This window comes from Vigna unguiculata, chromosome 9 (genome assembly GCF_004118075.2).
Source record: "Vigna unguiculata cultivar IT97K-499-35 chromosome 9, ASM411807v1, whole genome shotgun sequence".
Classification (NCBI taxonomy): domain Eukaryota; kingdom Viridiplantae; phylum Streptophyta; class Magnoliopsida; order Fabales; family Fabaceae; genus Vigna; species Vigna unguiculata.
The window spans coordinates 38,703,106-38,729,219 of NC_040287.1; the positions used below are offsets into that span (position 1 = coordinate 38,703,106).

A 26,114-nucleotide genomic window follows, 5' to 3' on the forward strand; every position below is an offset into this window, starting at 1 on the left:
TTGACTTGATCGACTCCAATTTAAATAAATAATTAAAATTAAAAAAAATTAGTGTTAATATGATAATAACCGTAACTTAAATAAGTATAAATATTAAAAATAAATAACACTGATATTTTTAATATTTGTTTAAGTTAGCTTGATAAGTTAACATGATATATAGTAAACACAAATGTTTTTATTTATTTAAAAGTTAAAAATAGTTAGTATTTTATAGTTGACTAAATCAACTCTATTTCTGTCTATTATTAAGTAAACTCTATTTACGTCGACTAAACTTATACTAATTTGACATTAACACCTTTTCTTTATTAGAAAGGTTACATGAACTTATAATCGACTCTATTCTTGTTGCAAACATAAACTTAATTGACATGTATTCTACATATTATAAAATTAAATTTAAGGTTTTAACTTTCGTTAAAAAAAAAAAAAAACTTTTTAGACTGTGTTAGAGTCTGTTAAGTACAGAAAAAGCAAATGTCACATTTTTATTTGCATTATGTTTTGAAAACTAACTTAATGTTCTTTCCTAATGTATGTATTGAAAAAATATATTTAAAATAAAAATGATCATTGTTCACGAAGAGTTAAGTAAAAGCTTGGTAGAGAAAAAAATGGAAAGAAAAAAAACTGAAAAATAGATTATAGTCTTCCCCCTAAATTGGACACTTCAATACTTCTATACTATTTACCGATATATATAAGTCGAAGTAGAAGAGTATCTGATTATAGCTTTCTAACCCAAATTAATGTATATGACAAAAGAAAGTGTTGAAAGGAATTCTTACCAAGAAATTGAAAATATCCCCTACCTTAATCCCTATTTCTTAACAGCTATATTACCCACACTAATTTTCCTATCCAACTAATTCACCATCCTTCTGCTTAAACACAATTGATTTGTAAATGAAGAGAAATATTAAATCTAAATTTTTTTACATAAATTATCCATCGATAAGATTACCAATTATGTCACTGTGATTCCAAAAAAATGTTGTGTCAGTGTTTATAATACGTGTAATTTGATTTATTTAATGTTTTTTCATGGCAGAGCTATTATACTATTTTAATATCTGTTGTTGCTTTGGTTGCTGGTCAGTGGTCGTGAGCTTGTAGTTTAAGAGTTGTTAGTTAAAGACGTACCCAGCACAACCGAAGCCTTCCTTATACTTCCCGCAATAAATTCAAACGTTAAATTTCTTGGTATGAAAAAAACACCAGACGTTGCTTCTCATCTCTCACTGTCTGTCTCTGAACGTGCCTTTGTGTGTGAGCTACACAACCAATGACACCAACCTCCTAACCTCTGAAAATGATTCCACCGCATTACCATCACCTTCCACACCCTTTACATCAGACACCACTCTCCATGAGTTTATGCTCTTTCATATAAAATTCCATCACAGCATACACTGAGAGAGAGAACCGAAGGACCAGAACCAAAGATGATGGAATCCGGTGCTCACTTCTGCAACTCTTGTGGTGAACAAGTTGGAGTTGATGCTAATGGGGAGGTGTTTGTGGCTTGTCATGAGTGCTATTTCCCAATTTGCAAGGCTTGTTTTGAATATGAAGTCAATGAGGGTCGTAAGGTCTGCTTGAGATGTGCCACTCCCTATGCTGGTAAGTGTTAACTTTCACTTCCTAACTCATTTAGTGAAGACTGTGTTGTTATCATACTCATAAAATAAAAAAGTTTTATGCATATACTAGTTCATTAGATTTGTCTCTTTTGTATATTTCATAGATAGAGCAAAAGATAATGATGACACCAAGGCTTATGGAAATCAATCCACCATGGCTGCCCAGATCAATGTTTCTCAGGTAATTATTTACTCTTAAATATTTAGTGTAAAGTTGTTCATGTTTGCACTTACAAAATCTCTGCTTGCATTATGTAGGATGTTGGGCTCCATGCTAGGCATGTCAGTACTGTGTCCACAGTGGATAGTGGTAAAGAGAAACTTGGCCTACTACATCTTCTGGTATAGTTTCTTTGGTACTTCCTTTTGATAATCATGATCTGTTTTTTCTTGTAGAACTGAACGATGAATCTGGGAATCCAATCTGGAAAAATAGAGTGGAAAGCTGGAAGGAAAAGGATAAAAAGAACAAGAAGAAAAAGTCTGCACCTAAGACTGAAAATGAGGCATCAGTTCCACAAGAACAGCAGATGGAAGAAATACAGTGAGTTTTATGCGTTATGTAACGTGTTTTCTGCAGGGAACAATACAAGATGTGTATTGAAATAACACCCGTTTTGGAAAGCTAAAAATATTTCAGACCATAACTTGGTTCATTTTAAGAGAAGCTATTGAAGAAATTAAAAGAGTTCCTTGTATATGTAATGATGTGCATGGCTTCATGCTGATATACTGTGCAGGTCCTCAGAGGCTGCAGCTGCTGAGCCACTTTCAACGATTGTTCCAATCCCAAAAACGAGAATCACACCATACAGAATTGTGATAGTCGTGCGACTTATAATCTTGGGTCTTTTCTTCCATTATCGAGTTACAAATCCAGTTGACAGTGCTTTTGGTCTGTGGTTGACATCCATCATCTGTGAGATCTGGTTTGCATTTTCCTGGGTATTAGATCAGTTCCCTAAATGGTCTCCCATCAACAGGGACACTTTTATTGACAGGCTTTCTGCAAGGTAAATACCCAAAGTTGTGAAACATTTGGAAACTTTGTTCCTTGTACTTCAAGATTTGAAATGAAAAATCATATTGAAGTGTATTGAGGATTGTTCCAGTATTTCTTTCTTTCTTTCTTTCTCAGTTTAGATTTGTGAAAGGTAAATGAATGGATAATATAAAGTAAAACAAGATCTAAGTTGAATTTGAGAATGATATTGAGTTAGTTTATATTTTGGATGCTTGAATACTCACTGTCATGGCAGATATGAAAGGCCTGGTGAACCCTCTCAGCTTGCTGCTGTGGATTTCTTTGTCAGTACAGTCGATCCTCTCAAAGAACCGCCATTGATCACTGCTAACACAGTGCTTTCTATTCTTGCTGTGGACTACCCTGTGGATAAAGTATCCTGTTATGTGTCTGATGATGGTGCTGCAATGCTGACATTTGAATCCCTTGTGGAGACAGCTGATTTTGCAAGAAAGTGGATTCCATTTTGCAAAAAGTTTGCAATTGAACCACGTGCACCTGAGTTCTACTTCTCTCAGAAGATTGACTACCTTAAGGACAAAGTACAACCTTCTTTTGTTAAGGAACGTAGAGCAATGAAGGTAAACATCTGAATGACCTCAAAGTTAGGAACAACCTTGATGGAACAATTAGAAAACATATGACTTGCTTTAAGCACCACCCTTTTTTTGTTCAAAGAGAAACCTCTTCATGATTGTCTTTACTTTTCTTCCAGAGAGACTATGAAGAGTTTAAAGTGAGAATTAATGCTTTGGTAGCAAAGGCTCAGAAAACACCAGATGAAGGATGGACTATGCAAGATGGAACCTCATGGCCAGGAAATAACTCTCGTGATCACCCTGGCATGATTCAGGTACATCCATTCATTTTGTGTGTAATCAAATCTCAATTCTGACATAGTCAGATGCCCGATTTCTGCAAATTGGCTACCAAATTATTTGGAAGGAGCAAACTTGGAAGTTTAAAAGTCCAGAACTTTAATGGAATCCTATGTAAAGCTAGTTATCTACTTTGTGTAGAAGCAATTAACACATATTCAGCTCAAAATATGCTTTCTTGAATATGATTAGTTTAAGCCTTGTGTATTTTTCTTCAATATCCACAACATTTGTTCTTACTTTTTCTTTTGATGAAAATTGGTGCTCCATTTGAACGTTCATGAGCAATTGGTTGTTCTATTCTACTAATCATCACTCTATTTTTCATTCTGAGCAAATAATATGAAGAAACTTTTGAATGATTGTATGGAAAGTGAGAACCTTCTCTGTTTTTGAAATATTGACTAGTTCTATTGATCAATTATTGGAACAAGTGCATGCCATACTTCTATATGCATCTTCATTGGAAAAGAAAACTGAAATGTGAGCAAACTTTCTGTTTGCCATTTGCAGGTTTTCCTTGGACACAGTGGTGCCCATGACATAGAAGGAAATGAACTTCCCAGGTTGGTGTATGTTTCCAGAGAGAAAAGGCCAGGTTACCAACACCACAAAAAGGCTGGTGCTGAAAATGCACTGGTATGGTAGATACTTCAATTAATATTCTATATAAGGTCATCAAAATTTTATAGTGGCTGATGCTTATTTGCATTTATACAGGTGAGGGTGTCTGCAGTTCTCACAAATGCTCCCTTTATTCTCAATCTTGATTGTGATCATTATGTGAACAATAGCAAGGCTGTTCGGGAAGCAATGTGCTTTCTGATGGATCCAGTACTTGGAAGAGAATTGTGCTATGTGCAGTTTCCCCAGAGATTTGATGGTATCGATCGTAGTGATCGATATGCCAATCGCAACACAGTTTTCTTTGATGTAAGTTTTATAGAATAAAGAGCATCAAACAAGTATTAACTTGATGTGTTTTCTTTTTGTGAATGAGAGATTTCAAATAATTTGGAATTTATCTGATTCTATGTACAGAAATTGTTTGGTTGTTAAACAATATTGTAATGGTGTTGAATAAAGTGCATCTGGTGGTATAACTTGTATGAAGTAAAAATCATGGACACACATTTACTGTATACTTTCCAACCTTGATCTCTTTCAGGTTAACATGAAAGGACTTGATGGCATTCAAGGACCTGTATATGTGGGAACTGGATGTGTTTTCAATAGACAAGCACTTTATGGCTACAGCCCACCTTCCATGCCCAAATTACCAAAATCATCATCCTGTTGTTGCTGCCCCTCAAAGAAGCAAACCAAAGATGTCTCGGAGCTTTATAGAGATGCAAAGAGGGAAGAACTCGATGCTGCCATTTTTAATCTTAGGGAGATTGACAGTAAGTACAGTGAAGCTTTTGAATGAGTTTTACTTAAGCACATAGCAGAGTCTTGAATGAGGAAAATGCTTCTTGCTTCTTTTCTTCCTCCAGATTATGATGAATACGAGAGGTCAATGCTGATTTCACAAATGAGCTTTGAGAAAACATTTGGTTTGTCCACTGTTTTCATTGAATCTACACTGATGGAGAGTGGAGGCCTGCCAGAATCTGCTGATCCCTCAATGCTGATCAAAGAGGCCATTCATGTTATTAGCTGTGGATATGAAGAGAAAACTGCATGGGGAAAAGAGGTTACACTCAAATGCCAATGCTCTTCACTACTGATTTGCTACATACATTTACCTTTTTACTTATTTGATAACAAGTTTTCTTGTTTATTCAGATTGGATGGATCTATGGTTCAGTGACTGAGGATATCTTAACGGGTTTCAAGATGCAATGCCGGGGATGGAGGTCAGTTTACTGCATGCCCTTAAGGCCTGCATTCAAAGGATCAGCACCAATCAATCTTTCTGATAGGTTGCACCAAGTTCTTCGATGGGCCCTTGGATCAGTTGAAATCTTCTTCAGCAGACATTGTCCTCTCTGGTATGGTTTTGCAGGAGGTCGCCTCAGATGGCTGCAGAGACTTGCTTACATAAACACCATTGTTTACCCATTTACATCCCTTCCTCTCATTGCTTATTGCACTCTCCCTGCAATTTGCCTTCTCACAGGAAAATTCATCATACCAACGGTAAATATCTATTGAACTCTATGTAATTACAGAACCAATGAAAACAGTTTCAGTAATGTAAAAGTTGGTAATTTGATGCAGCTTTCGAACCTTGCAAGTGCCCTCTTTCTTGGACTTTTCCTGTCCATTATAATCACCAGTGTGCTTGAGCTGCGGTGGAGTGGTGTGACCATTGAAGCTTTGTGGCGTAATGAGCAGTTCTGGGTGATTGGAGGAGTTTCAGCCCATCTTTTTGCTGTGTTCCAAGGATTCCTGAAGATGTTGGCCGGTGTTGACACTAACTTCACGGTCACTGCCAAAGCTGCTGAAGACACGGAGTTTGGTGAACTATATATCATAAAGTGGACCACACTCTTAATTCCTCCAACCACCCTTATCGTTATTAACATAGTTGGTGTTGTGGCTGGATTTTCTGATGCACTTAACGGAGGATATGAGTCTTGGGGACCACTTTTTGGAAAGGTTTTCTTTGCCTTTTGGGTTATTTTCCATCTCTATCCATTCCTAAAGGGTCTCATGGGTCGCCAAAATCGTACTCCAACCGTTGTTATTCTGTGGTCAGTGTTGTTGGCGTCTGTGTTCTCTCTGGTGTGGGTGAAGATTAACCCTTTTATCAGCAGAGCTGACAGTTCTAGCATCTCCCAGACCTGCATTTCTATAGATTGTTAAGTCTCTCTCACACACACACTACCTACATAAAAGTTTTGATCATATCTCAAAATATGGATGATGATTGCTGATGATTTGAGCCGCATTAGTTCTTTGCTGAAATGTGTAAGCATGTTAAAAGTGTGGTTGCAGACATCGTTGTTGCTTCTTTTCCATGCGTTGGACGAATTTCTTTGAGTAGAGAACAAGCATTCACCGATTGTTTCAATGTAAAATAGTGACTTTGCTTTCCACTTAGATATTCGAATGATATGGACAAAATAAAGATTAGAAAAATATGTTTTCAGTCTCTCCATTGAATTTAATTGTCATTAAAATTCATTTTTTAGTTCTCATAGTAAATTTTGAAGTTTTATAAAAAAAATATTATTATAATAATAATATAAGATGTATGTCCACTCACTTATGAACAATAATATAAGATTCTTAATTATTGATTCTATTGAAAGGTCTCAGCCTCATTAGTTTTCACACCGAAAGCTAGTAAATCATCAGCGTCATATATCTTGGACCTAACACTCCAGAACTTATGTCTATGAATAACAATGTTATTCTTTCTCTAACGTATCGTCTCCAACCTTTAATTACACGAAAAGTACCTCAAATTTTGACCAAAGTAAATTGAGGAGTGGCTGCAATGCAACTGTCATGTCGTAATCGCTGGAGTGGTCGAGCCTAACGAACTTTCCATCTGTAATTACCGGACGAACCACTTGGATCATCAATCAAACCAGAGATGGACCCTCCAATTTTTGGATCTTTTGTGCTGTCTCTATTACAAATCACAACAATTTAGGAGGACAAGTACAATTTGTTGTTCTCCTCTTCAATGTCTCTTCTTTTCTTCTTTCTTAGTTCTAATTACCATTTATCATTATGTTATATTATATCAGAAATAAAACACTTCTATTTTTCATCATACGTGCACATATGAAAATTTTACTTTCCTGTTCTCTTTTAAATAGCAGTGTCGTGGAAGGAACATAAATCGACATTACCTTAATCCAAATTCAGTTTATATCTTAAATGCAATTTAGCTAATCCAGGTTTCTAAACTCGATTATACTTGAAGCTGTATCAGGATGAGATAGATCCAAAACATTGTCTAATAGTAAAAGGAACTAAAACAATTTAAAAAGAAAAAGGAACAAAAGAAGGCTCTATGTATTTGTTTTGCAGCAAAAATCTTAATTTTTACAACATCATTGCCACCAAAAGTAACATATACTCTCGCTGTGTGTATATTTACCTCCGAACAACACAAACAGACATTGGTAGGAATGAAGAGTTGAAGGCAAAAACTATATAGTTTGATTCATCATCTAGAACATATTTACACGAAAAAACCAAGGCAGAACAAAGGCTATCACCAGGCATGCCATCAAGAAGTTACAAAATGGCTGTCCTCGCCAGCATCCAACAATTCTTGGGGATGAGTTACCATCGTTGTCCATGAATCTTCTTTCATTCCACTCTTCTATAAACCCATTACTGCTAACACCTGAAACGTTTTTTGCAGGCTCACCGCATATTTCACATAACCTGTGGTTTAAGAAGGTTGTTAGTATCAGTAAAAGGTAGAATCATCCAATGGATAGAATGCATAACTACTGTTACATTTCAGGTCCCTATAATATCTAATAAAAAATCATTTTGTGGGTGATAAGACTAACATTTCTTAACCTATGTCCCCTATTGTTATCTGAACATGGAAACATTATCCAAAAGGATCTTCATGGACACAATTATTCAAATATCAATGACCCAACAAGAATATGACAACCAAATCCAATAATTTACTACTCGCCAAACTGCGACTTGATCACTTGATGCATCTTATGGATGTCACGTAACCTCAATTCACAAACAATAGGAGAAAATTGCTAATAATACTCACAATCTTATATCCTAAAGGAGGAAACTCCACCGCGTGTTTGGATGCACTTCTCCAATTTACTCATCATAGAATCCTGATCAATATGCAAGGAATGGCTATGTGTGGGTGCAGTAGTGATGATAGTGATTGGCCAACTACAGATATACCAATCAAAGCAAATAGCAGCACGCTATGCTACCCAGTTCACTAATTGTAAATGGTGGCAAGCAAATTCAATGCCAAGAGCTCAACCAAAGGAGCCTTATGAAGGCAAAATCAAACATAAGCCCAGTCATGGATCTGGAAAGGTTTTGAAGGAATACTGATTATGATATTGAAAAGTCCTACTTCTAAAATCCTATTCTAATGTAAGAACACGTTCACAAGGATGCCACTGATCTCAAAAGATCAAGACAAGTCAAGGAAAGACAAAGATAAAGCCTATCCAATATTATTGTTGAATTAAAAATGTTCCATATATCATCAAACACAAACACAGCAACAAAAGGGATGAGGAATATGAGTTATCAGAAAGTGCGCCAGACAGTATAAGTGACAAAAACTTATGATATAGGAAATCAAAATAAGCAGACAACATCAGGAACGTCGTTGATGTTAAAAGGATCAATGCAAAACCTCAAAAAGCACACTGATTTCATTGTTGATCTGCAAAAACTAGAATCAAACTAATTTGACAAGAACAGATACCTGTTCCCCTTGAGCTTGAACCACGCCTCAGCACAGTGAACGTGCGCGATGCCTAGTTCATCTTTACATGCACAACCAAGCTGAATCAAATCTACTCTTGTAGCACTAGTAGCAGTGCCAACAATTGTTACATCCGGTGATTGATCAGAAGTCAGATGGCAAATCCTGCAAATCGTTTCACCTTCAGAATTGTCATATAACTTTTTGTGGCTGCTGCACTTTATATCAATCACACATGAACTTTTATCAGTTTCAGTCACCTCTTTTGCTGCCTTCATGGACCCCAAGCTCAACCCCGATTCCTCAACTTTTACTTCCAATTTCCTATTATCTTCATTCATGTACTCAGTCCGAATAGACTCAATCACAATCACACTTTCAATCACTTCTTGATTAACAAAATGGTTTGAATTACAACTAGTTCCCTGATCAACCCCAGGTACCTTATCACTGGAATTTTCTCGACCATGCTTGTCTTGACCCTTAACTTCCTCCTTTAGCTCCTTATCAGATCCTGAATTCTCATCGACCCGTCTCGAAGTTCCAGCTTCTTCACTTATACTATCGCTAGCAATTGCAACCCGTTCAACCAAATGACTTGAACTCTTGTCATGAACCGGATCCAATACCTCACCTCTATCTTGATCCATTAACAACTCGTTCACTCTCAAGATACTCTTACAATGCCACAGAGTACAAACCCCACCTAAAAAAACTCCTTTTTTTTAATTAAAGAGGATGAAAATGTGATCAAATCAAAGGAGTAACATACGTATCTTCCAACAACCCACTTCTTTGTTGGGGACACAATCTCTTCAGATATTCTTAAAAAAAATCACACTTTTAAAAAAAAATGTTAACCTGGGATGTCACCTATGAGATGGACGACCTCACTGTCCAAGGAAACAAGCCCCCAAATAGCCGCAAAGAGATGGGCTTTACCTCAAAATATTAAATTCCACAAACAGTTCATATCATCTGACATGTTTCAATCCAACTCACACCAGGTAAAACCTACGTGATTAATGGGGGCAAAATAGGAGAAAAATTAGGAAAACAAAGAAACTATGAAAAAAAAAAAACAAAACCCAACAATAAGACTGGGAGATTGAGTGCAATCGAATCATTACATGATTTAGGGTAGTGATTCAAGCAAAGGAAGGAAAAAAAAAGACAACTTTGTCTTTATTGGGAAATTTAACAGAAACCCTGGTACTGTTGTACCAAGATAGATACGGATGACTGTACATTAAAAAAAATGAGCATTTATTCACTTATTATTAACTAAATTAATCGAATTGCAGAAAAAATTTATGATTGAAGATTATCTGGGAAAAAAAGTTTGCAATGAGCAAGTGGGTGCACAGTGTGAGTGGTGGGTGGGTGAGCTTTGTCTACTTTATATGATAGATAGTGGCTTAAGCAGAAACTCCAACTACATGGCTGTGGTGAAGTGTGAGAATTTTTTATGGACCTTAAAAAATGGTAAAAAACTACAAACACAGATTTGGACTCGTCCAGGTTTTACATAATAATGGCGACTACTGCTGACCACTGGTCTGTTAGCCACACCACACATATTATCCATTAACTTTAATTTGTCGTGTTCCCTTTATTTGTGTATCATGTTAATTTGTTGTTTTTTTTTTGTGTGTTTTTGTTGTTAATTATTAGTCTTTATCTTTGTGTCTATTGTGCTTTTTTTGTTAATTTGTTCTCGGGTGTATGTGACTAGTTTGGAGGATTATGGAAAGAACTTGTACAATTTGAATTTTGTTGATTGAAGAATAAATTCTCACTTTTGTTTACTCCAATCAAGTTTACCAAAATAGAAGTGTAGGAGAAGGAAACAAAATGTATAAGTATATAAAACTTGGTATTCCAAAGTAAGAGGAGTTATCCTATGCAATTGGACAGAGACTAGAAAATCCTTAAAAAATGTTGGAGAAAAATTTGATTCTTACTAAATGTCAGAATGAAGTATTTAGTTGTAAATGTTGGTGAATGTAACGTTTATAATAAAGTAGATATAATAAGAATGCGTGTCATTTTTTGATGGTTTGTGATAGGTGCAAGACAAGTTTAATGTTGTTTATGAGTAGCTGAATTTTTGTAAGAGATAGAATATTCGAAACTTCAAAGGTTTGCCTTTAGAACATTTGAATATTTATATATTAGTAATGCCAGATCTTTATGAGTTTTGATTTTTTTTGTTTAAGTTACTATCGATGTTGATAGATGCTTTTTAAGATTATTTTGACTATGAAATTATTTTGTAAAGGAATTAATTTCTAATATTTAGCATAAAATAATGTTAAAATGCATTTCGTGTCTTATATCTAGCATGTAAAATACAATTACAATATAATATTTAATATAATGAAATAATCTCATTAAGATTGAGAGGATTTAAATGAATATAAATATGGCATAATTGAATCACTACAAAAATTATCATTTTTTTTAACTCTCTCTTTTAATTTCCATTCTTATATCTTCATTCTTTAGAAAAATTTTATTGTGGTTATCCTTTTTTTTTTTTTACTTTTCATATCTCCTTAATCAAGTATGACAAAAAATTATTAATCACACAATATTTTTAAAATAATAATTTACTTCATAAATGTTTAACCAAAGTTCAGTCATCTGACTCAAATTAATTAGGAACAATCACCGCGTTTTCAAGATATTATCCATTTTGGAGTATTCGAGCTCTATCACGGTTTTGTCTTTAAAAGGCGTCTCGGAGAGTAAAGGGAGATAGGAATACTTAAACTTCGCTTGACCTCGACTCCTAAACGATGTGAGACTTATTGGATGTACCGGAACAAAGTATATAACATTTTTCTTTATAATTATTTATTTGATAGACTTAGTTTAAGTTTTAGTAATCTTAAGCATCCCATTTTTAAATAACATCTTTTATTTATATTTTTTCATCTTTTATTATCTCTCATGCCCCATGTTGAATAAACCCTACTAATTATTCATTGTGTTTGTCAACTTGCACAACTTGTCTCTAAGGACACGAAAGTTCTGTTTTTGATTCCATTTCACTTATATTTAAAGATAAAGCGCAAAGAATGCAATAAATTAAAGTAATGTATAGTCCTTTTATTCTCACAGAAATTATAAAGATGATTAATGTAATTAAAAAATAAATAAAAGTGCAAATTGTGATAGTATATGTCTAAGATATAGACATTTCCAGCTATTGATAATGAAACACTTGGCTAAGTAATGGAAGGATACAGCCATGTGACTGTGTTTCACGTTAATTCATTCAATCCCTTTGAACTACACCAACTCTGCACTAATCATATTTTAATTAAAATTTAATTATATCACCGTATAATGCACAATGAAGATGTGTTTCTACGTTAACAGATTTATTTATATATCAAATCAATGTTTTTAATCATCAAAATCGCACCATAATTTTATCTAAGTATATTAATATTTTTATCTTAAATATGTGGAGATAATATCAATAAAATTAAATTTTGTTAAGTAGAATTTTATCTTAAATAATTTTATCTAAAGATATTAATATATTTAAATAATATTCTGTTCTAAGACAGAACATTTTGTTACGATTTTATTCTTGAAAATGTTTCTTTATGATTAGATGCATAATATGCATGAGAAATGGATTTTCAATATAAAAAAAAAGAAGAAAAAACTCTTCATTGTGATGTGATGTGATGTGTCTTTAATGTTTATGTAACTAATAAAAAAGGTTATTTTATTATATAGAAAGAAAGATGTTCGGTATTTGTCGTGAACCGAAGTGATTTACTTATTTTATTGTTTTTTTCTCTGGAGAATGGCTGGGCTGAGACTTACGTGGACCCTGAGACTTTGAAAATGTTAAAATTTATGGGCCCCGTCATTACTAAAGAGATATGATTTTTGGATACAAATATTCTTTTCAATTTTTTTCTAAAAGATAAATCAGTTTTTAAAATAATAATAATAAATAAATTTCTATGTTAATAAGAAAAGAAGAGCATATTTTTTGTGAGTATTAATTAATATAAAATGTTTTATAATTTTTTTTACTTACTCTTAGACAAGGAAACATATATAAATCTCCATATCTTTTATTTTTATCTATTAAAAAAAGAAAAAATATTTTCTTTTTTTTCTCCTTTAATATATTCTTCGTTTGTTTTGTTTGGTTAAAATTAAAATTGTGAAAAAAGGAAGAAAGAAAATTAGAGTTAATTTATTTAGAAGTTAGCATAAAAAAATTCAAGAGACAAGATAAAATTGTGTTATGTAACTTTTTACATTTTTTATTTTAAATATTCACCGAAAGATCTTGTTAATTGACAGGATAAGAAAAAAGAAAGATATTTCATATCAGTAATTGTTTTATTTACGAGTCTTTCAAAAATATAATATAATAGTTGAAAGACATATTGTGGTATTGTATTGATTTTATCATTAGTTAATTAACATATATTTGACTTTACATAAGGATTATTGACACGTATTAGAGTATATATAGTAAAATTTAATTAATTAAATTTTATTTGACTTTGCACATAGATTGATATATATATATATATATATATATATATATATATATATATATATATATATATATATATATATATATATATTTGGTAAGATGGTAGATAATTACGTCTTATCTATTTCTATATTTTTAATGAAAGTAAGATCTTGAACCATGTTTTGTCTAAAACAGGAAACATATTTCTTTTAATAAATCTCATTTATCTTCCATTTCTTACTAAATTATTGGATTTTTTTTTTTGATAAATCTAATAACTTGTTTCCCTTATCAACATAATAATAAAATTATCTTCCTCTTTCCCAATTTATTTTCACTCCTTTTCCCTGTTAATACAATCTCGTATTTAATAATACTCGGGTTTTATATATGTACCAAAAAAAGAAAAACTCATACCGAAGAATGCTAATATGATAGAATAAAACTCTTAAAATTAATAGCAATATATTGTATAAAATAATGAGTTTTAAAAATAAAATAAAATAAATTAATATCAACAAACAACAATATATTTATAATAAAAAAGGCATATGACATAATTTGTTGCTCTCACTTTTAAAAAAAGTTGTATAATGAATTTGTAAACGTGGAGGTGAAGAGTTCACCTTTTATGAATTGAAAGAAAGAGTCATAGTTACCAAATTTGACCGCACTACTCCTCAGACAGAGTATGAGGTTTGAAGGTTTGAACAACATTTATGCCTTTGAAATCCACATTATATTTACTTTGAAAGTTGAATATTAAATTAAAGTAGTAGAATCTGAACACATCATAAAACACATTCACATGAATATTCGTCTACAATGGTATACTTAAAACAAGACACATAAACACTTAAGTCTTAAAATAACTACTACAGAAAAATCACTTCCTGAGTAATGGAATTGAAGACACCATTCTTCCAAGGACAGACATGGAATAATAAAGAAGTCACCTTTCATGTTTTGGCATACAAATTTCATGTTATCGGAATTTTTCATTTTGTTTGCAAGGAATCCCATCTTATTTATGTCAGACAAACCTTTTGGTCAGATTGGAATCAGTTCATAGTCTTCATCATTCTCTACATAACATGTTAAAATGTCACGTAAGAATTAGTCCATTGCATGAACATGTAGTAGTAATTCCTTCTACGTTTCAGGAAAGTTCCACCCCACATATGGATTTGGAATTGGAAATTTTCATTTGTCTATTGTAGAAAATTCTTAGTCCTTTTGCAATACCTGTTTGCTAGTAGTTATATTTAATAAAAAAAAAATGATTGAACAAACATCATGGATTCAGTTACTTTATAGATTACATCAGGTTTAAGATTCAAATTGTAAAAAAAATCACGAGAACTGATATTAGCAAAAAAGAGCTTAAACTTTGAGGAAGTCGGATTCATGAAATAAAAATGAAATTTGGAACAATAGAAAACGGCCTTGAAGAAACAGATAAATAGCACATTACATTTGACAAGGAAAGGAACTGGGTGTGCAGCATTTGCAAAATGAGGCACATATTAACATGAGGAAACGAAAGCAAAGGCAACCAACAACCCCACCATCAAAACTCTTCTGGGACCCTTCTCCCCTCTTTCCAGCCAAGGCTTTAGTTTTCCCCGTACAGTTCAAGCATTCTAAGTTCTGATATGACCATTTCAGGTCAAGTATACTCCTACTATATGACATGTAGACTTCGACAATAAACAAGGCTATATTTTCCTGGGGAAATAAAGATCCACCGGTACCAATAGAGAATCAAAAGGTAATACATATACTGACGGATCAACTGCAGCCATCCAGCTTCCCAAATCTCAGTCCCGGTTCAGCTTCAAACTACATTGGCCAGGCCACAGAACATGGTATTTAGACAAAAATAATGGTATCCCACAATCACCCCTAAGCTTATCATTACGATCCTCCAAGATGAACAAATTGCAGCCCTATTTGCCTCTTCACATGGTCAGGTATCAGCTTATTAACAAGCTCAGGAGATGCTCCGGTTAACTGTCAAAAGGGACAATAAAAAATACACTTGCCCATCAGTTATGTTTAGCTTGGATGTTTATCAGGATTGTACAAGGAACACAATTCATATATATATATATATGTACTGCTTTGTGTACCCTAATTCACAAACACAGAAAGAAAGGCAGTAAAAGAGAACACTTCAAAATTATTTTTTACACAGATGGGTTCAGGATGAGCATCCCTTGCCCAATGGAAGAGGCAATATTCAGATTACCAGGCAGCCCTAAAGCATCTGTCGATGTACAGACCCTTACCAGGCTTCAAGGTGTTTTTTAACTTTTTTTTCTAATTATTATCAATTTTATTCATAGTCTTGAATTGGTCTGTACAAATAATTTACTAGCAGAGTACAAATATGACCAAGAAATATGTTTTAAGGACTTACTTCCTGTTTGAAGTTAAATAGAGGGGGGAATGGACGACCATTTGGCAGGCGGGCATTGGGTTCCCGGAGTTCATCAAAGAAAGGATGAGCACATGCTTCAAGCTGCATAACAAAGATATTTGTTTTTTAAATTAATTTGCAAGTTTTTCTAGATAACAACATTCACCAGTTAGTTAATCAAACTCAGGATAGATATAGGCTGAGACTTGGGGAGGAGCCAGCCTCACTTACCGCAGTGCACCTAAGACTTGGGGAGTATTGCAAAAGCCGAGATGCAAGATCAATAGCTTCTGGAGGCATCTTTTTGTGGAATATCTGCACACAATTTCGAGGAGTTAGAATGCCAGGAATATTTCATACTAATATATGAAAGAAGAGAAAATTATAGACCTTGTGCCATGGATGTGCTTTTATCTGTGGAAACCTAAAGTCATTGTAATTGGGATTCATACAGCGCACTTCCTCTCTAGTGGGTGTGCCAAGCACCTACAATACAAAATTTTATAAAGGTGACTGATGATGAAAAGGAATAATTACATGACTAATGAAACATACTACACATGATAACACCAATTGCACCTTTATAATATGTACGAGCTGGTCTACAGCATTTTCGCCAGGGAATAATGGCTGCGAAAGATCAAATTGTTTCAGATAACACACAGGGAGCAGATAATCAAGAGAACATTTACATCACTTTGTGATAGATTTACATAATAGTATTTAGTAATACAAATTAATGAAAACAAACCAATAACACAGACCTGGCCCAAAAGAAGTTCGGCAAGGACACAGCCAGCTGACCAAATATCAATTGAACTTGTATACTCAGTGGCACCAAATATAAGTTCTGGTGCTCGATAGAATCGCGAACATATGTATGATATATTAGCTTCACCTTGGACCTGATGAGACAAAATTGACGGTTAGTAAATGATCCTCAATAATAATGCATAACTTGAAAGCATACAGAACATAACAAAAACCTCCCAAAATTTTAAAATATGTTGTTTCTGCAAAACGCCAAGAAAAATAATCAAAATGTTTAATACAATATAAAAAGAAAATCTTAAAACAAAGCTTCAAAGCTTGCTGTTGAGCTGACCAATACATGAATACAATGGACCATAATAAAAAGAGTGTAAAAATCAGACCCTCTTCATCCAGACTGTCAAAAATTTATGGCAACTGATAGATTATTGGTTGACACACTAAGTTATTACGCCATCAATACAAAAGATAATGATGCCTAGAAAAAACAGACAAATTTTAAGCACATCAAAGCAAAATAAGGAGGTCAACGTACTAGAACTTTTGCACTTCCAAAATCACATAGCTTCACTTGGTGTGTAAGAGGATCCACCTGGAATCACAGAATTACATTTAAGGCATAAATAACTACCATTTTCAAGAATGAACTGACATATATAGGGTGCGTACAAGTGAGAAGAGCAAATCCCCAACCACATTCAAATGAATGGTTAAGATAAAAACTAACACAATCTTAACCATCCATGTATGATTGTATAGCCAAATTTAACTCCTCTCACCATATTATATAGTGACAAAGCCAGTTTTGTAAGTGTGAGATTAGAGAGAACAAATTTGAGCCGTACAACAATAAATGAATGGATAGGATTCGAAATTTTTTAAAGTCACATAAACGCATAAAATAGTCATGAGATTTTTTTCAAAAACTCAGATGACTTGAGTTTAAATCTCAACCATTCATGATAAGATCGATACTCAATATTTATTTCTCAAACCATCACAAACAAAGGCCTCTCATTAGATACACCCCCATATACACACACAGGCACAACAATGTCATGTCAACAAACCAGTATATTTTGAGGCTTCAAATCTCTGTGGCAGACTTTGGGAACAGTGTGGATATAAGCCAACCCCCTGAAAATCTGCATGCATTTAACAATCTTTTAATATCAGACACCGAGCAAATAAATCAGAGATATTCATGAAATGCCAGAAAGTACGCAGCATACCTGGTACATGTAAAGTTTCACATAGATGATGGGCATTCTCTGATTAGCATTGCTATAGTGTTTCAAGACTCTATACATGGACTCTGGAACATATTCCATCACCAAATTAAGAAAAAGTTCATCTGTACTTGTAGTGGAAAAGAAACAATGCTTCAGAGTGATCACATTTGGGTGATCCATCACACGCATTAACTGCAGTTCACGATTCTTGTATCGCCTGTCTTGTAAAACCTTTTTAATTGCCACTGCTTCCCCAGTTTCCAAGCATTTTGCCTAAGATAAAATAATTATCAGCAGAGGAAAAACAGGCGGAGATAGTAAGAGTAACGAATCTAGTATTGAGCTAATAGCATACCTGAAAAACAATTCCAAATGACCCAGTTCCTACAACCCGTTCTGCCATATAACTAATAGTCTGGAAGAATCATTGAACAAGACATTAAACTCACAATCGAGGATATGTGTGGTAAAGGTGCTTTTAACAACCAAGAAAAAAAATTGAATAAGACTGATATTAGCGGCAAACAGGAATTCACAAAGATAATACCTGTTTAGGTTCCCCATTTTTGCCTCCAATAGTTGTAGATATGATGTGACCAGTGAGAGAATCATTGCCATTGATGACAGAGTTAGACATCTCCTGTTAAAATAATCGTATTTAAAACAAGTTATAAAAAATATAAGAATTTTAACCTTCTTCACAAAATATTTCAAAATGGTTTGGTTTCAGAAGGAAGCTAAAATTTGGAAGAATATATTTAACTAATTGGCAGACATGAAAAAAAAAACACACACTAGGTAAAGACTAAGATCATCTACATGATACAAAATTAGAACATCACATTTCAACAGCTCATCGAATAACTCAGGTACGTTTCATAAACGATGTGAATCGGGTAAAAAACCAGGTTAGCAACTTAAGGATATAAGCTACGAAACAAATTAAATACAAGGAACCAAGAACTATAGCATCACTAAGTTCAGAGGACAAACTTCAGTTGAAAATGTTGAGAGCAAATATTTAAGGGAAAGGGGTAGACAAAGATATTTGATCAGAATCAGAAAAACAAAATCTAATCTGGTGAATAACTGGCAAATGATCATAAGTTCAGACAAACAGAAAACAAAAATCGTTGACACTTGGTAGTCCAACACCAACACAAGATCATAACAAGCACGATCAAATACCGATACAAGTATATGCAAAAAACAAATCTCGGAGTCTCTCCCCAAAATATATAAAATGAAACCTCACAAAACCCACAGATCAACGCCAAAATGAACCAGAGGGGTCTTCTTCATCAAGCTTGAAGACCATATTTTTTGAAAGAAACCGAATTCCCCCAAAAATAACAAACCCTAACTCCCCCTTTTTAACTGTGCAAGCAAACAGAAAGAAAGAGAAACGCAAATCACACATCCCAGACAAAAAAGTTCCAGGTTCATCCTCTTCACAGCAGAAATCACAAAGACATTTTCAACTCTCCCATTTCTGGGTCACTCAGCTTTCTCACCAACCAGACAATACAAAGAAAAAAACACATTTTTTCCGGGAGAAAAAGTACCTTATCCTCAGCCATGGCAGAGGGGAGAGAAGAAAGAAGACGAATCTAATCTAAGAATGGGAGAAGAAGAAGATGAGAAGGAGATGAAGGAGAGAATGATTAAGAGAGAAGGGAGAGAAGAAAATTTCAATGGAGGTCCCAGCAAGAGAAAGACAAGTCCATGTGATTCCAGCTCTCCTTTCTTTCCTCTGTCTTTTTTTTTTTCTTTTCTTTTCCATTTAATTTTTTTTGGACTTTTCCCAATTTCCTTGACTAACTTTGCACATTAGGAAGACCTCACTGTTAATCATAATCATTAGGTATGCTAAACAAAAATCAGAATTAAAAAATGAAAATTAAACTATTAATAAATAGAAAAGGTAATGAACAATCATAACGCTACCTTCTTTTCTTCATTGAGGAAAATCAATAATGATAATTGAGTTTCATGTTTTTTGCTTTTTCATGTTAACGTCGGCGGAATTCGTCTTAGAATGATTGTTGCATATGATATCATTACTCCTGTTTCAGACATCACCCTAAACAATCAACTTTTTTTTTTTTACAATAAGATAAATAACCCTTTTGTTTCTCATTAATTATTGGTTTTAAAAAAACAAAAATGTCGAGTTATAGTTGATGAGTTATCTCACTGTAAAAGTCGTACGTAAAAATATATTTATTCTAAAAAAATGTTAAAATCACTTGACTCATTAAAAGTCTATGACACGTCCAAGTCAAATTTAGACTAATTAATTAATCGGAGTCACCTTTCTAAAAAATAATCATAAAATTTGTAGACTTTGATTTTTCTTTTCAATTTATATCCCAAAGTTACTAAATTTTAGGGACAGAATTTCTGAAAAAAAAAAGCAATCAAAATCACAACACGTTCTGAATATATATATATATATATATATATATATATATATATATATATATATATATATATATAGTTATAATATGGAATTTTATTCCTTAGTAAAAGTATCGGTATGTTAAAGTGTCGTTATAGAAACGTATTGTACATCAATCATTTGAATAATTATTGTAAATGGGTCAAAAAATTAATTTGATTAATTAAAGGTTAAAAAAAATATTTGATGCCAATGTAGAGCTACAACAATATAATTGATTAACTAACAAATATTTAAGTATAATAAATGTGTTAGTATACATATTTTTTAACATAAAATGTTGTAATGTGCTTGATATAACCTAATTCTAGATTAAAACCTAAGACATCCAAATCCTAAATTGAAATAAATTTATTATTATTATTATGGTAATGATAATAGTAATAATAATAATAATAAATTATTTCTGATTTTTTTAAGAAAAATTAACAAATAAAATATTTTGTATAGTTTATGTAAAATCAATTAACATGTGATTTTATTTTTTAAGAAGTTGATAAGGAAGAAATTTTCGAGTTCGTTGTAGAAAACAAAGAAGAGTTTAGAGAATGTGATGATCAGGTGTGTGGGGTTACATCAAGTGTCCTTTGCATGCACTATGATGGGTTTTTTTGTGCTTTCAAACTCACAGCTGTGTTTGTGGGAAGAGAGGAGAATCGGTGCATGAAATGAGATACAAATAAAGTGCTGTGCATGAGATGATTTTTAAAGTTTTGTTTTAATAAATTTAAAAAATTCTTAACATGTCAAATAAATATTTATTAGAATTCTAATTAATTAAATATATAATCTCTTATAAACTGTAAAAAAAAAAAAAAAAACAGAACTCTTTCATGAATGAAAGACCATAATATGCATTCTCAAACTACATCTGACGTTTCCTGAAATTATTTGTGTTTTGCATGAAGATGGATTATGGAACAGCATAATTAAATCCTTAAATAGATTTGATCTACTGAATCACTTTTTTTTGTGTTTTCAATTCCCTTTTATTTATTTTCTTAGACTGAATTTTAACATTTTTAAGAAGAAACTGCAAGTAGTTAATGAAGAGGCAAGGAAGAGGTGTGTGATCAATTTCTCCATAAATCTGCAATATGATACAGAACACTCATGCTTAAGTCAAACACCAACCACATGCAAACCTTGTCTGGAAATGATGTTTTTCCTCTTCTAATATCTTTTTCGATGGTATATAAGATTCCTACCGAGGAGGGAAAAACCGGTTAAGGTTGAAAGGAAGGGTATAAAACTCTTCATTCCTGCCATCTCCATTAAAAGTTCTAAACTTGGCCCACCATGGCATTCCCCTGTCTTTGGCACTGTCCTTGTAGTCAAGAGTGTTGTCCAAGAACACAGCAACAATCAATGCAACAGTAGGAGATGAGAAGAATATAGTATTGAGGAAATCATCGAACTGAAAAAAAAAAACAAAGGAAACACAAAATAAGTATGATATGTTCCAGAAGCAGAACATGCACAATTGTTCACTTCTATAAGGAGTTTTATGACATGAATGAGATCCATTGAAAAACTCAAAATGAGAAATGAAACAAGAAACTCACCCATCCAGCCCTTGTATGAGTAGGACCATGAAGGGCTTTTGAACTGTACTCTCTGAAATACTCAGGAACAGAAAACCCTAAGAAAAGAGCTACACCAGTAATAAAAAGGTTCCTCATTGAGTTCATGTTAGTGAACTGCAAGAATGATAGCCCCACAGAAGCTGCAAAAAGAAAAAACTGTCATAAAAGGAGAGAGGTAGAAAGAAAATAAATGTTTAAACTCAGCCATTGGTGAAGTGGTGATACTCACCCACAAGGCCAAACAGAACACAGTACACTGCTGCAAAAATGGGGAAGGGTATTGATGCAAATAAAGCTCCAAATTTTCCTGAACAATAAATATGTTAATTGTGCAATGTAAGTGTCAGCCACTGAATAACTGCAAATGAATAATTGCCACTCACCTAACATTGAGAAGAATATCATAAAACCAGCTGAGATTTGAATGACCCTTCGACTCCCAACACGAGTACTTCCAAGAAGCCCCACATTCTCTCTGTCAAGGATCATGGTCTATGAGAATCAGTTTGTGACACATAAAATTGGAAACTACGAAAAATTATGAGTGACGCTTACACAGAAACTGATGAACCGGTAAGTGTTCCAAAAAGGCCATTCAGCAATATTCCAATTCCCTGCCAACCAATACCACGGCTCAGAACATGAGCTGGAGGTGGTGTCGCACTTGCTAGTCTTGATGCAGCTTTGTATGCTCCAGTTGACTGCAACAATTTTGAATTTCCATCAGGACCATCTTTAGTAACAAAAATGACAGTGACACATTTTGTAAGAACTTGTTTTCAGTTGAAATTCACTGAAAACTAGGAAATCCTGTGAATAATTGTTAACCAATAATATAGAATGTGTTAGAAGAAGAATGTCAGAGACTATGTTGCATTGACCTCAATTAAGGAGACTAAGACAGCAGCCATCATTCCAAAAGCATGACCAGCATCAAATGTTGGAGCACCCCACTCAAGAGGGTATGGGATCTTTATCCTGTGACAACATGTTCAAGAGTCAATGGCAACAGCTCAAAACTGCAGCATGCACCTAAACTATGACTAAAAATTCAACTGTTTTTAAGAGATGTTTCTGGTACAAACCATGGAGCAGAAGAAATGAGGTTGGCCCTGTCTGTTCTGCAATTATGTTGGGTTAAGTCAGGACGGTGTTTGTATGCTCCACTAGCTGTTAACAGATGTGCATATGCCCATATCACTGTGGTTGATATTAGTAGGGCAAATCGCTCTAGTATAGGTAGCTCTCTAGTATGAAAGTTTTTCAAGTACTGTAAACAGAAAAAGTCGTAACATTGTTATTAATTATTGCATTATCAATAGAGAAAAATCAACAAACATTAGACATGCACAATAAATGGCCCTCCCCACATAGTTATCATGCATGATTTCAAATTCGAAGTCATAACACCAAAGAGTGTTTCTGTTAAAAACACTTCATTTTAGAGTGAAGTTTGAAAAGTTCACTTGAGATATTTGACACAGGTTACTTTAATCAGCTTACTTGAACTATCAATGTGAATTTGATTGGTACCTGAGAGAAGGCTACAAACAGAATTAACATGGGAATTCCAATTTCCACGCAATGACCAACCTGAAAAAATTCCAAAAACAATGGTAAAGAGCAAGAGAGAAGGAGAGATGGATTATATTTTTTAACTTAGATCAGAGATAAATAGGTTATTGTTATACCACAGGGAAGCCTCGGTCAAATAACCCAAAACCAGCTAATGCAATTACTGGAACCATTCCAAGAGGGCTGAAAAACCTGTTCAATAAAACAAGAAGAATATAAGTATTTCATGTGTGGAACAACTCAACCTAATAAAACCAGTTTATAATTTGAAGATTATAACCTAATAATCCCAACAGGAAGAATATCTATACATATGCATTTCAGTTATAAGAGCTTACCTAGAACAAATGCCCCATAATTGACTAAAACCCAAAATAATTTGTATGCTCGATGCCACTATCATTGCACCCTGTACTGCTTTCATGGTGTTTAGAAATCTCTGCAGATAAATAAAAGGCATTAGAGTTTAATTAATCTCTTGAAATAAACTTCAATGCTTAAACTCACATTCTATTCAACAGGCTACAATTTGACCTATATATTTTGTTCAGAAGAATTACACGTAATCTTACATCACAATGAATGTAATAACTTCCGAGAAGCAAAATTGTTGAGGTTGTATTGTGCACAACTTATAGTATAATCGACTTATAATTGAAATGCGGGAACCAAAAATTAGAGAAATGAACAAACCAAATGTGGGTCCTCTATCGTTGTCAGTGAGGAATCGTGAATTATCGATATAATGGGGACCATAAATGCATAAGACCCTCCTATCACTGTTGGCAACCGGGTTCCAAAGAGTGTCTGCAGAAGTGTATTAACTCCTTCAACAAAAAGCAGTGTCTGCACCACCCTCACTTTATCATCCTGAATCATTGTATCAATGTTTGAAATATCAATATCAATTCTCTGTACAGGACAATGCAAATTGAAACTAAGACCACGAGGAAATTTCACTTTCAGGATCAACAATTTTCTTCTCTGTAGGACCCACTCAGCTCATTTCAGCATATGATTACGATATGCCAAAACAAAATGCATAAAACAAAAAAAATAAAACAATACAAAGGCAAAACAAAAAGTTCCTCCGATCCTCCTCAGTAGAGATTTCGCAACATCCTTCACCATACGTAAAAATATTAAGAAAAAAATGAAGAAACAAAGCAAAGGGTGTCGAAGTTGGGAATGGCTTACATCAGTTCCACCCATCAAAGGCACAAGAAATGAAGGAATCATGACTGCAGTTCCTAAGGCCAAAATGTAATGCTGGAAACCCAACACTATTGACTCCACTGTTAACAGTAGAAAGCAGATACGTCACTCTCATGAAACACACCCAAAAGAAAAAAGATTCAATCTTTGAATGAAGCTGAAAATGCAGTTGAGGAAGGATTAGACTAAAGGTGAGAGCATACCCCATGAAGGGTTTGAGTCTATGCAGTACTCTAAGCCTTGAAGTTGGTCCATTGGTGGGTGGCTTATCTCCTCTGGCTTTGGAGTTGCCATGATTCCTTTGCAACTGTATTTTTGCCTCCAAACCTCAATGCTTACTAAAGAGAACCTTGAGAGAATGAGAGAAAGAAAGGTAGATAGAAAGCTAGAATCTTTGGTCTACAGTGTGAGAATACTGAGAGGTAGAGTTAGTCAATGTATGAAGTTGAAAAAGTGAAAAGAAGGGCCAATAGAATGATGGGAGCAAGAGAGAGAAAGAGAAATATTTTTTTAGAGTGGGCGATTACAGAGTAAGAAAATGGTGTGAGAACAGAACACAACACAACGCAACTGAGGAAGAGAAATTGCTCTGTTCAACACAACCTCAATCTTTGTCATTTTTTCTATTTGCTTTTGATTTATGATTTATACAAGTTGAAGGTACGGTGCCGTTAACTTTTCCATATCCCCAGAGTGGCCCTTGAGGAACTTCCAAAATTCTGAATTAAAAATGTTACCGTTGCCTTTCAGTTCTTATTAATTTTTGCAACTCGGATTCTGCAGAACTGAGTTTGCAAGTGCATTATGATCCTGAGAATAATAATTAAAAATTTCAGGCAAAGTGAAAAACGGACATTAAGTACAACTAGGATGAGTAAATCTGAGGGATTGGCATTTATTTTGTGTCTAAATCTTGTTTGTCCCTTTCTTTCTTTTACAGAACACCAAATTTAATTTTTTTTCTTTTCCGGCAATTATTAGTGTGAGCCGTTTATTTAATCTTTTATTAAGAGAGATACATGCAAAGTTTTCCACCCATATGGTTTTGAAATAGAGGAATTTATTTATAATTCTTACCTTTAATAAATTTCAACTAATACTCACTTTGTCCTTGTAATGTCATTATTTTAAAAAAATTTCCTAGATTTTAGTTATTTTAGAACTTTAAGATATAATTGTGTCTTTTTTTTTCAATTATGTTAGATTAGAAAATAAACGACTTTTGTATAATAACCTGGTTTTATTATTCTTTCTTTAAAAAAATACTAGCTATTATATATAGAGATTTACGAAAATAATGTAATTGCTGTTTTATAATCATAAAAACTATGGCTTTAAAAAAGGAGCAAGGTAATGAAGCCTTTTAAGTTATTATTTTGACATATTAAAA

The 26,114-nt window shown here is 33.6% G+C and overlaps 4 protein-coding genes across 6 annotated transcripts; 1 reads left to right on the forward strand and 3 right to left on the reverse strand.

Moving 5' to 3' along the window:
* Positions 1-1,448: 1,448 nt before the first annotated feature.
* Positions 1,449-6,650, forward strand: LOC114163977 (cellulose synthase A catalytic subunit 8 [UDP-forming]-like). Its single transcript, XM_028048400.1, has 13 exons — positions 1,449-1,626; positions 1,751-1,827; positions 1,905-1,956; positions 2,043-2,190; positions 2,387-2,659; positions 2,906-3,251; positions 3,386-3,523; positions 4,062-4,187; positions 4,269-4,481; positions 4,717-4,951; positions 5,045-5,244; positions 5,337-5,690; positions 5,772-6,650. Exons 1-13 carry the CDS (start codon positions 1,449-1,451, stop codon positions 6,357-6,359), a joined length of 2,928 nt encoding a protein of 975 aa, XP_027904201.1. The 3' UTR covers positions 6,360-6,650.
* Positions 6,651-7,503: 853 nt separating this feature from the next.
* LOC114196076 lies at positions 7,504-10,334 on the reverse strand. 3 transcript variants are annotated; one of them, XM_028086592.1, is made up of 3 exons: positions 9,805-10,334; positions 8,944-9,649; positions 7,504-7,901 (listed from the first exon to the last, which is right to left on the reverse strand). In XM_028086592.1, the coding sequence occupies exons 2-3, from the start codon at positions 9,591-9,593 to the stop codon at positions 7,682-7,684; spliced, it is 870 nt and encodes a 289-aa protein (XP_027942393.1). In that variant the 5' UTR covers positions 9,594-9,649; positions 9,805-10,334; the 3' UTR covers positions 7,504-7,681. The 3 variants fall into 3 exon arrangements, with proteins under 3 accessions (XP_027942393.1, XP_027942392.1, XP_027942391.1); XM_028086591.1 differs by having other exon boundaries at positions 8,944-9,957; positions 10,074-10,333; XM_028086590.1 differs by having other exon boundaries at positions 8,944-10,333.
* A 4,511-nt stretch (positions 10,335-14,845) lies between these two features.
* LOC114162956 (shaggy-related protein kinase eta) lies at positions 14,846-19,710 on the reverse strand. Its single transcript, XM_028046973.1, has 12 exons — positions 19,453-19,710; positions 18,435-18,527; positions 18,243-18,302; positions 17,888-18,160; positions 17,726-17,800; positions 17,191-17,247; positions 16,649-16,789; positions 16,464-16,514; positions 16,275-16,370; positions 16,116-16,199; positions 15,885-15,986; positions 14,846-15,475 (listed from the first exon to the last, which is right to left on the reverse strand). The coding sequence occupies exons 1-12, from the start codon at positions 19,465-19,467 to the stop codon at positions 15,380-15,382; spliced, it is 1,143 nt and encodes a 380-aa protein (XP_027902774.1). The 5' UTR covers positions 19,468-19,710; the 3' UTR covers positions 14,846-15,379.
* Positions 19,711-21,414: 1,704 nt separating this feature from the next.
* LOC114162954 (nucleobase-ascorbate transporter 2) lies at positions 21,415-25,346 on the reverse strand. The gene is made up of 13 exons (XM_028046972.1): positions 24,928-25,346; positions 24,707-24,804; positions 24,203-24,379; positions 23,848-23,948; positions 23,626-23,701; positions 23,468-23,527; positions 23,020-23,204; positions 22,816-22,912; positions 22,490-22,635; positions 22,318-22,409; positions 22,164-22,241; positions 21,914-22,074; positions 21,415-21,765 (listed from the first exon to the last, which is right to left on the reverse strand). The coding sequence occupies exons 1-13, from the start codon at positions 25,016-25,018 to the stop codon at positions 21,553-21,555; spliced, it is 1,575 nt and encodes a 524-aa protein (XP_027902773.1). The 5' UTR covers positions 25,019-25,346; the 3' UTR covers positions 21,415-21,552.
* Between the last annotated feature and the right edge of the window lie 768 nt (positions 25,347-26,114).